This window comes from Macaca thibetana, chromosome 8 (assembly GCF_024542745.1).
Source record: "Macaca thibetana thibetana isolate TM-01 chromosome 8, ASM2454274v1, whole genome shotgun sequence".
NCBI classification, from domain to species: Eukaryota; Metazoa; Chordata; class Mammalia; order Primates; family Cercopithecidae; genus Macaca; species Macaca thibetana.
In genome coordinates, this window is record NC_065585.1 from 138634042 (window position 1) to 138646307 (window position 12266).

The following is a 12266-nucleotide window of genomic DNA, read 5'->3' on the forward strand; positions in this document are numbered from 1 at the left end:
ATAAAGAAGAACCGAAATGACAAGTAGATAAGTACAGTGTCTAGGGGAGAACACTGTAGTGAAGCAACAGAGAAAAGAAGACCCTCTGAGGCATGGAAACTCAAGACGGCAGCATGAAGATGAATGTGAAGTGCCAGGATAGGATCTGTTCAGTGCCAAGAATGGGCTCCTCATTGGAGGGAGAAGGTAAGTGGGAGATCCCCAGCAGGCCACTTTCCCAGCCCAGATGCCTGCATTCAGAGCTTCAGAAAAGCCTCACAGTCCTCACAGCCCTGAGCCAAGGGTAAGGAGCTGCCTGGAGTCCACATGGCTGTATTGCTCCAAGGAGAGGATTCACGCCAGGTTCCTCTCTCATTCCCTGGGCCTCAGGCTGCTGCAGCATGGTGCCATTTTCAGGACAGAACAAATATCAGAGTACATCCTGCCCTTGGGGTCAGTAGCCCCCACATCTGCACATCTTGAGAACCCAGCCATCATCCCACCACAAGCAAGCAGAAGGATGCAGGGCCATGACCCCAGCTGGACTCAGTGGTACGAACATGAACCCAGCACTCAAGTGCATGAAGTAACCTACACCACAGGTGGTCTAGCAGCGTCGGGAGGCCACTCTCAAGACAGAGGGAGCCAAAGTGCATGCTCCCCAGGGCCTGAGAGTTGAATTCCTGAGGCCCATCACCAACAACCACCCTGGCTGTATGCCTCTTGCAGGAGACCAAGGACTGGCCTTTTGGGTACTGCTGCCACCAGTGAACACTCCCCACCCCCCAAGCAGTGGACTTGCTGAATGCCCACACATGCTTCCCAGGGACCCAAGGACCAGCCCACTTGAGGCCAACCACTGCCACAAACCTTGTTCCTCTGAGAAGCAGAGATACCACATGTGACCTTCTGTATCCCCCAAACAAGCCCACCCAGAAGTCTCCGTCTGCAGTAGAGTTGAACCAACGCTTCCAGAAACACCTGCAGCCAAGGCTACTCAGGCAGCCACAAAAACTGCAGACATTGATTACAACCAAATAAATAACATGAAGACTACACCACTGCACTCATGCAAGATACAAACCAAGGCGCCCTACCCAACTGACACTACGAGACACATCTACAGGAAAAAGTTTTTCACTACTAAAACTACCCTCTAAAATTAGGAGCAATTGCGTTTTGTCAGATGTATAGATATCAACGTAGGAATACAAGAAATGTCTAAAAAGCAAAAATCATGACACCCGCAAAGGAACAAAATCATTTTCTAATACCAAATCCCAAAGAAAAGGACAGCTACAAAATGCCTACACGTTTTTAAAAATAATGATCTTAAAGATATGCCATGAAAATCAATAGAATAAAAACAGACAATTCAAAAAAATTAGGAAAACAATTCATGATCTGAATGAGAAATTCAACAAAGAGATATTACATAAAAAGAACTAAGCAGAAATCTTGAAACTGAAGAATAAAATGAATAACATTTAAAAAATAAAATCAAGAGCTTCAACAACAGACTAGATTAAGATGAAAAAAGAATTTCTAAACTTGGTGACAGGATTTTTGGAATAAACCAATCAGACAAAAATGAAAGAATAAATAAGTATAAAGAATGCCTACAAAATGTGTGGAACAAAATGTAGTGGACAAATATTCCCATTATGGGAATTCTAGAAGGAGAAGACATCAGAAAAGGTGTAGGATATCTGTATAATAAAATAATAGCTGAAAACTTCTCAAATTTTTAGAGAAATATGTACATTCAGATCCAGGAAGCTCAAAGATCACCAAACAGATCCAATGCCAAAGATGTTCTCCAAAGAGCATTATAATCAAACTGTCAAAGTCAAAGACAATTCTTCTATTCTAGTGATTTTGTAATTTTCTCAAGAAAAAGAAAAATAAATATTTGAGGTTATGGATATCGCAGTTATCCTGATTGATCATTAGACTTTGTATAAATGTATCAAAGTACCACATATACCCCCAAAATATCCACAACCTGATGTAGCAATAAAATATACATATTTAAATACTTCAAAGACAAAAAGAAGTCTAAAAACAGCAAGAGAAAACAGTCAAGTCAAATATAAGCAAAAAGCCCCCAGACTAACATTAGATTTCTCAGCAGAACCCTTACAGGCTAGGTGAGAACAGAGTGATATAATGAAAATGCGGAAAGAAAAAAGAAAAAACAAAAAGTCAGCCAAGAATACTATACCCAGCAAAGCTATACATTAGAGATGAAGCAGAAATAAAATTATTCCCGGATGAGGAAAAGCTAATAAAAATTTATCACTACTGGAATGGTCCTACAAGAAATGCTCATGAGGGCCCTTCATCTGAAAGTGAAAGGATGATAACCACCATCGTGAAGACACACAGTACAGTCATATTCACTGGTAGAGCAGACAAATAAATGAGAAAGAAATAAAACCATATCACTACGGAAAACCACCAAACCACAAAGATAACCAAGAAGAGCATGAGAATGGAACAAAGGATGTGCAAAACAACCAGAACAGAATTAACCAAGTGACAATATAATTTAAAAAGCTATACCCAACTATATACTGCCTTTCAGAAACTTGCTGCACCTGTAAAGACACACGTAGACTAAAACTGAAGACATGACAAGAGATTGTCCATGTAAAAAGAAACCAAAAACTAGCCGGAAGAGCTCTATATTTATCAAATCACATGGACTTTAAGTGAAAAAATGTGAAATAGCTGGGTATGTTGTCCCTGCAATCCCAGATACCTATAAGGGTGAGACATGAGAAAGCTTAAACCCAGGAGACAGAGGTTGCAGTGAGCTGAGATTGCATCACTGCACTCCAGCCTGGGTGACAGAGCAAGACTGTGTCTAAATAAATAAACAAATGGAAAGGAAGATGGAAAAAAATGTAAAATGAGACAAAGACAAAAATAATGTATAATAATTATAAACATATATGCACCCAACACCAGAGATCCCAGATATATAAAGCAAACATTATTGAAAGGAGAGATAGACCCCAATATAATAATAGGTGTGGACTTTAACATCCTACTACTCTCAGCATGGAACAGATTATCTAGACAGAAAATTAATAAAGAAGTATTGTAAATGGACTATATTGTAAATGGACCTAACAAACATTTATATAGCATTTCATCCAACAGCTGCAGAACACACATTTTTCTCATCAGCACATGAGCATTCTTCAGGACTGATCATATGTTATCCCACAAAACAAGAGTCAATAAATTTTTTAAAAGTCAAAATTACATCAAGTATCTTTTTTTGATCACAACAGATAAAATTAGAAATAAATAACAAGAGAAACTTTGGAAATTGTGCAAATACATAGAAATTAAACATGTTCCTGAGTGTCCAATGGGCCTGTGAAGAAATAGATCAATGGATCTGTAAAGAAATTAAGAAGAAAATTTAAAAATAATTCTTTTTTTTTTTTTTTTTTTTTTTTTTTTTGAGTCAGAGTCTCACTCTGTTGCCCAGGCTGGAGTGCAGTGGTGCGATCTCGGCTCACTGCAACCTCCACCTCCCAGGTTCAAGCGATTCTCCTGCCTCAGCCTCCCGAGTAGCTGGGGCTATAGGCATATGCCACCATGCCCAGCTAATTTTTGCATTTTTAGTAGAGACGGGGTTTCACTCTGTTTACCAGGCTGGTCTCGAACTCCTGACCTCGTGGCCCACCCACCTTGGCCTCCCAAAGTGCTGGGAAATAAAAATAGAAATACAACATACCAAAACCTATGAGATACAGTAAAAGCAGTGCTAAGAGGGTATTTTATAGCATTAAACACCTATATCAAAACAGTAGAAAGATTTCAAATAAACACTCCTAGCTCTGCGGCCTGGAGGAGTTGATGTTCCACGAGTTCTTGTAGGGTGAGGCCAGTGCTTCCCTCCACGGACAAGTCATGTGGTGTCTGCCCTCAATGCTTACAAGGAGCTCTGCAGGGCAGGCAGAACAGCAAACCAACCGAAAGCGTCAACCCAGGGAATACTATGAAGGGGATAGGCAGGATTTTGGCAAAGCAACTGGCTTTCTCGGACAGAGTGGGCTGTGGAACCATGGCTGAGGGAGGGACATTAAGCAGGGACTTAAGAAAAATGGCAGGAATAGAAATCCAAACATGCATGTTCTCACTTACAAGTGAGAGCCGAACAATGAGAACACATGGACACAAGGAGGGGAACAACCCACACTGGGGCCTGTTAGGAGAGCTTTAGGAAAAAGAGCTAATGCATGCTGGGCTTAATACCTAGGTGATGGGTTGACAGGTGCAGCAAACCACCATAGCATGTGTTTACCTATGTCCCAAACCTGCACATCCTGCACATGTGCCCTGGAACTTAAAAATAAATAATAAAATAATTATATGTATATATGTGTGTGTTTGTGTATATATGTGTGTGTGTATATATATGTGTATATATGTGTGTATATATGTATATATGTGTATATATGTGTGTATATATGTGTGTATTTATATGTGTGTATGTGTGTATACATATGTGTGTGTGTGTGTGTGTGTGTGTGTGTGTGTGTGTGTATATATATATATAGAGAGAGAGAGAAATATGGAGCATCCAGTTCCAGGGACAGCTGAGGGAGTCCATGCAAGACATAAGGAGGGTGCATATGTTGGAGGAACTAAAACCATTTTGGCTCAATGTCATTGAAGTTGCTGACAACTTGAAACGTATTATCCTTTTGTCTTCACTTTTCATTGGCATCTCTGGCTCTCTTTTACTATGAAAGAATTGCATATTTGGTTAAAAATATATGTATGTCTATTTTACAGCTGCATATATGCATAAAATGCCATATCCTCTGACAAACTAAAAGCTGTCTATGCAAGACCAAGGCTGCATTTTCTGTTTTTACTGAGCATCAACAGCATGGAGTAAAGATGTGTATTTGACAACAGGACCTGCTGATTGTTGAGATGAAATACTGACAAGGACTTTCTCTGTCTACCTTTGCCTTGGCTTGAAAGAATTACAGAATGGCCCTTTTTCCACCCCTAATGAGAGCCCATTCATACAGTGTGAATCTATCTGTACTCATTACAAATCGGCCAAACATGACACCCAAACCTTAATGAATTATCATCGCTTCCCACCAGAATTTTAAACAAGTCAGCACTGGGTTCACATGTCAGAAAGAAAACTACCAGGTCTCAATGATGATTTTTCAGTTTTAAAATTATCTAATTATCAGATGATGGTCACTTACAAACTGATTCATGAGAAACAAAAACAATAGAAATAAAAATATCAGGTGCTATGTTTCACATGCAGTATTTACACTGGTTTGCAACAGCTGTCAACCTCGACACCTGTGTCAAATCGGATTGCTGAAATAATGTATTCATACAAACACTGCAATTTGAAATAGTAGGTTTTTAAAAATAAATCATAATGACTGTATTACTAATTTTAGTAAGAATTTCAAGTAGCAAATTTAATGTATTCCTTATTGGCATTGCTTGGAAAAGCACCTGTTTAGAGCCTATTGGAACTGTGGACATAGACTTGGGTATTAGTGGGAAATCTGTTTTCCCTATGCTACCACTTACCCTTTTCTTTCAAGGTTAACAAATGGGCATTTGGTACTTTTCTACGCTGTTTCAGAATTTCTGTTTCATTCTAAAATAGAGCTTATTAAAATGTACTTCCAATATTATGCTTTCTGTTCCTCCTGTCCCATCCTTCTTCCTCCTTCCTTTCTCACACCCTCTGCGTCTTTCTCATTACATCTCTCTCTCTCTCACTTATATATCCATCTATCTGTGTATCATCTGTCATTTTTCCATCCACCCATCCATCCATCCAGTCTATCATCTATTTACTATCTGTCATCTATCTATCTATCTATCTATCTGTCTGTCTGTCTGTCTGTCTGTCTGTCTGTCTATCTATCTATCTATCTATCTATCTATCTATCTATCTATCTATCTATCATCTAATCTGTCTATATCTTCTAATCTTCTACCATCCATCGAATCTATCATGTATCTATCATTCCTCTAATTATCATCATGTATTTATCTTCTTTAATTTTTTTCTCCGTACTACCCAGGGTTCTAACCTAACTTTTCCTTCCTCATAGTATTGGCCACCAAAGGAAGCATTTCTTCTTTCAGGAGAAAAAGATCTTGTGCTCTACAGAAAGAAGTTAATAGATTATAATATACTGGCACATCAAACATAAACCAGTGTTGTACAGATGTCTCGGTGCTGGTCATCATGACAAAGTATTCTTTGTAAAAAACAAACAAAAAACTTACAGACTTTGCAAGACTTTGTATCCTCATAAAGTCTTTTGGGGTGTTAATATGGATAATTACATGAAATATGCATATAGAAATTTATATTTATTGCAGGGCATTCTGCGTCTGGTCAAAATATGTGTCATTAACTATAACCAACATTTCTTTTGCTTATATTGATTTAGTTAGTGGTTAATCCAAACACTCAAACACTGAAAATGTTAAACATTTAGTAGATATTTGACTTAAAGTGGTGTAGAGGTTAAATTTCATTTTTAGAGGTGAAAATACTTAAGTTGGGGGTACTAGCAATTCTGAATTTCATAAAATTCTATAATGCCAGGCTATCAAATGTATGGAATTATCCATGTAACTACTTAAAGCAGCTCTGGGATCATTTGATATTGGTATTAAGGAGCAAAATTTAACACTATAACTAGATATTACAATATTTATTAAAAGTCATGGGAAGTACCTACTGTTCTAAGTCACTGTTTTGTACCTTGTATTTAGGTCATCAAGCTTGCCTTTGAAGAGTTTGAGCTGGAGCGAGGCTATGACACCCTGACGGTCGGTGATGCTGGGAAGGTGGGAGACACCAGATCGGTCTTGTACGTGTGAGTATGTTCTTGAGCTTCTTCTCTTCTTTTGCATGCAGTGCGGGGCATGGTGGATGGAGATGAGATTCTGCTACTGGCTTGCAACTCGGCCTCAGGTGTTTGGTTAGTGCCATTTATGGCTAATCTAGTGGCCTGCAATCTGATTTCATCTGAGAACAAAATATGAGTATAATTTAGGATTATGTTTCATCTGTTTCAATTGTTTTCCTTCATTAAAAATATGTTTATGGCAAAAATTAGTACACTCATGAGGTAGCAAAAAATAATAAATTTTTCAAATCAATTCCCCCTTTTTTTTTTTTGAGATAGAGTCTCACTCTGTCACCCAGTCTGGAATGCAGTGGTCCGATCTCAGCTCACTGCAACCTCTGCCTCCCAGGTTCAAGCAATTCACCTGCCTCAGCCTCCTGAGTAGCTGGGATTACAGGTGTGCGCCATCATGCCAGGCTAATTTTTGTATTTTTAGTAGAGACGGGGTTTCCCCATGTTGGCCAGGCTGGTCTCGAACTCCTGACCTCAGGTGACTTGCCCACTTCAGCCTCCCAAAATTCTGGGATTACAGGTGTGAGCCACCGCGTCCAGCCAACCCCCCTTTTTTAAACTCTCTCTTCTGCTTCCCTGTGATGCTACATTATCAGGGTTTTTAAAGAAGTGCAGATGTTTTCTAGTTTGGGAAATATAGGTCTTTTTTGGAATAATGTCATACACCTTTCCACGCTTTCTGTAAAACTTCATGATAAAGTAACAGACATCACGGGGAAAAGTGTTGGGGGTGACTCAGTGTACCTCCGAAGAACTCTGTTTCCAGAGTCTTAGCAAGAATGGTGACAGCCCTTGCTCTGAACATTTGCAGACTGATCCCACTTCTCAGTTTTTACCAGGATCACAGACTGTTCTGCAGCCCTCTGACCTGGGCATCCGCTTTAGCTACGTCCAGAGAGACGGCCTCAAGGACAGTTTCCGTTTTATCAGACCTGGTGTATCAAAATTAGGAAAAGTGATTTGGGGGTGTACTTCCTCTATGTTTTTAGCAGAAAGGAAATACCCGCCTCATCTGCCTTTGCCACTCCACAGATAGCTTCTCTTCATGATGTAGATCTTGAAACCACTAAACCAGAGCATCTTTCATTAATGGAAAGTGTTCTACAGGTGTTCGCCTTGGTTTCTTTGTCGTCTTGTGTACTACTGAGGGTGCCTCTTCATTTGTGAGGAAGCTCGCCCCTGGTAGCATCCAATATTTCTATGCTAGAAAAAAGGTGCAGTCTATTATACTCACCTTATCCCCTTATTTATTGATTACTTATGAGACAATTCACACATTGAAAAAGCTCTAGCCAACTATTCTGTATATTCCCTTAAAAATCGATACAGCCAGAATAGGACTCCACCAGGAACGTGCTTCCTTCCTTCATTGTATCTTGAATACTTTGCAAGAGAACACGTACTTCTAGCTTATCTTCCTGCTGGCGCATTCCAACTATTACTAATCATCATAATTGAAATTATGTTGCTGGACCACAACTTATGATAATAATGATGAGAACAACACTAGTAATAAGGTAGCTAACTTTTATGTATCTCTTACGCACCATGCACTGTGTTAAATGCATAATACATTTTACCTTATCCGATCTTTACTATAATCCTGGGAATTTGGGGCTAATAATATCATTGTTTTGTCAGTGATGAAGCTGAAGTTTTGATAGGTTAAAGGAGTTACCCCAATTCACAAGCCTAGTGTATGCTGAGGCAGGGATTCCAACTCAGGGATGTGATATTGTTCCAGGATCTGGAGTCTTCATCGCCTGTAGACCTACCATGATTTTAACCTGGTTCCCTTTGACAGTCTTTTGCATCTGACGCTCACACCCCCACCCCATTATTTCACTTCCACAAGCAGCTGTGAAGTGAATGTCTTTGTACGTAGACGTTGGCATACTTGTTTGGTATACCTTCAGGCACATTTCCAGCGAGGAATTTTGGGATGAAGAGGCATCTTCATTTACACTGTTATGTTTCTCCAATTATCCCCCCCAAAAATTTATATAAACCACAGTGGAACATAAAGGACCCTATTTTTCCACACCCTTGCCAAACGATGACTCTTTTTTGTTGACAAATTACTAGGTTTAAAAAAATAGCCTTTTTTTATTTTTAAAAACAGAGTCTTACATCTGAGGGCCCAGATACCTATATTTTGAGCAAGCCTCCAAGGTGATCGTCACACACACTGACTGCCTTTGACCTGGGACAGTGCTGGGAACAGCAGCACCACAGTGGATAGAAACGAGCTGGCAAGTCAAAGACAGAGTTTCTGGCTCCAGCTATTTGCTATCCCCATGACCCTGAGGGAAGTCATTCTCCCTCTCTCTACCTCTCTTTTCCTGGCTATAAAATATGTATAATAAACTTTTCCAGCCTCTGGAAACGAGAAAAATGAAATAATGCATGCGAACACTCCGGAGAGCTGAAAAATGTAACCCACACATATTATTATTACCAAAACACCTAATTTAAGAGAGGATGTCACTAAAATAAATGAGAAAAATTGTTAAATAACGGCAACATTTAAAATATAAATGCAGCTAGGTGATGCCGTATGAAATCCCTTAGGTTATTATTAAAGATCTACAATCATACACTCAGTTTTTAATGCGATTTGTTGTTAAGAAAGCAATTGCAAACTCTGTATTACATTGACATAAGGGTTATTAGAGCCTTCTCTCAATAGCTTGAATCTATAAATGAAAAACTAAATAGCCGACTGAATCAAACTGAGATGCCCTTTGGGAAACAGTGTAACCAGGACCAGCGGGGCATTTAATCAGCTGCAGAGGAGGAAGGAAAAACCACTGATATATGTCCTCAGTGTACCAGATCACAGAAAAATAACAGAACACAGTCAGAGAATCACAGCTGGTCTCTTTGAATAAACAGGTGATTTCAGGTTATACATCAACAAATACTTTTGGGTACTTATATGCAAACATTCTTCCCAGCATGGAGTCTAACATCTAATTGGAGAAATGACAGATACACTGGAATAGTTTAAATACTAGTCAGTATATGAAGTCAGAGGATCACATGACACACATTTTAAATAAAGCAGCAGTTTAAAACCTCTTCATGGCAGACTGGCATTCACTACTTTAAACTCAATATTTTGTGGGTTTCCTTCTTGTGGGAAATACGGAATTCTAGTTAAATCTGGATTATAAGAGAAATTTGGAAAATGAAATAGCCTAAAAGTAGATAGCTCACCCTAAATAGGGTTTTAAAATTTCTTATTTCTGGTAATGATTTTTCATTTTCTTAATTTTTATGACACAATATGAAAGAATAAAAACATTAAGGAACTCCTTCAATAATCCACCTTCCCTGAGAAGTGGATGAAGAAAGTTGGGTCATATTTATAGAGTTTCAGACTTAAAAGAAAATTAAGTAACTTTCTTTGCAAATGTCTGTTGAGTTCTTTCCAAGCACGTCTATTGAGATTGTTCTTGAATTTAATTTGCAGAGGAACAGCATGGAGAGGTATGGCCTTCCCCGGACTTCCTCTGGCCTTTGCAGCTATTAGCCATTGGTCACCAGGGGATTTCATTAATTCCGGATGTTCTCTGGGCGGCAGTCACAGGTTACAGTTTTAAAATGCCCGTCCGTCTACGAGAATGAATAGTCAATATTATTGGAGACATCTGTGAGCACACAGGGTAGTCTCTGCCTAACCAGATGTGTGGATTAACAAATCAGGATCCTGGTTCTTTCTTAGGGCTGGATTAATCCATTTTTGGTGAAACTACTTCTTGCTCCCAGACACTGCCTGGTGTGGCTGCGACTTCATTTCTCCCTGCTGTTTTCCGCTGATTCTGAGTCAAAGGGCATCATTCTCTTTTTCTTAAAGACTGCTGAAGAGCCATAAAAGGCCGGGCGCGGTGGCTCAAGCCTGTAATCCCAGCACTTTGGGAGGCCGAGGCGGGCGGATCACAAGGTCACGAGATCGAGACCACAGTGAAACCCTGTCTCTACTAAAAAAAATACAAAAAAATTAGCCGGGCGCGGTGGCGGGCGCCTGTAGTCCCAGCTACTCAGGAGGCTGAGGCAGGAGAATGGCGGGAACCCGGGAGGCGGAGCTTGCAGTGAGCCGAGATCGCGCCACTGCACTCCAGCCTGGGCAACAGCGTGAGACTCCGTCTCAAAAAAAAAAAAAAAAAAAAAAAAAAAAAAAAAAAAAAAAAAAGAGCCATAAAAAAGCAGACACTATGCACAGACGTGTGCATGTTTGTGTGTATATCTTTATATATCTTTAATGTTGTCACAGAGTTAATCAATAAACATTTAGTGCTTTGGGGGAAAGCATAAACAATTGATGTTGGTGATAAAGATATAAAGATATTGACTTAAATACATCCTAGATTTTTAAAAAAATCAGAAAACATGATTAGAAATCAAACCAATTAGAAACAAGATTCTTAAAACTCTGGAATCACATAATCCCAACTATTTTTCTGTATATTATCTTTCACATAATGGCACAGCCTGTGAGTCTGAATGCCACTGATAGTATAGACAGACTCAACTGTTTGGACCCTGTTCTTGACTTAAAGTCTATCCATCGTTAGCTTTTCTTTCCCGGCCTCTTATCTGGAAGCTTTCTTGCTTGATTCTTTGAATAATTATTTATTGAATGCCAAATATTATGCTAGGCCTCAGCTAGGAGACAGAGAGAAAGAATAAGCCATTGTTCTAGCCTTGAGGACTAATTAGCCTACTGATATAAATTTCATATAATTAGCAATATGAATCTATATTATTAATAGTAAAAGTGCTAGTATTGCTATAAATTTTATATTATATTTTATACTACGAGAAGCATGCTATCTTCTTCATACATTTATCTATTGGTTTTAGCCTTGAATGTAAGAGGTCAAAAGAAATGTTATTGGCCAAGCATGGTGGTACACGCCTATAATCCCAGAACTTTGAGAAGCCGAGGAGGGAGAAATACTTGAGGCCAGAAGTTTGAGACCGGCCTGGGCAACATGATGAAACCGCATCTCTACAAAAAAAAAAAAAAAAAAAAAAAAATTAGCTGGGCGTGATGGTGCATGCCTGTAGTCCCAGCTACTCAGGAGGCCGAGGTGAAAGGATCGATTGTGTTCAGGAGATCAAGGATGCAGTGAGCTATGATCACCCCACTGCACTCCAGCCTGAGCAACAGAGCAAGACACTGTTTCAAAAAGAAAAATAATAATCATAATAATTTTATGGGTTTCTAAACATTTATGTGGTTTGAGGTTAGAAAAAAAAAGTCACCTCTTCTAAGTATATTTTGATTGCATCTGTAGGGTCTTTTTTTTTTAGTCTTTTGTGTCTACAAAG

The 12266-nt window shown here is 39.2% G+C and overlaps 1 protein-coding gene across 1 annotated transcript in view; it reads left to right on the top strand.

Moving 5' to 3' along the window:
• The window catches only part of CSMD1 (CUB and Sushi multiple domains 1), a 2043790-nt gene that overhangs the window by 1500150 nt on the left and 531374 nt on the right, over nt 1-12266 (top strand). Inside the window, 1 exon segment of the mRNA XM_050802644.1 lies at nt 6781-6884. Within this exon segment, the coding sequence (XP_050658601.1) occupies nt 6781-6884 (104 nt within the window).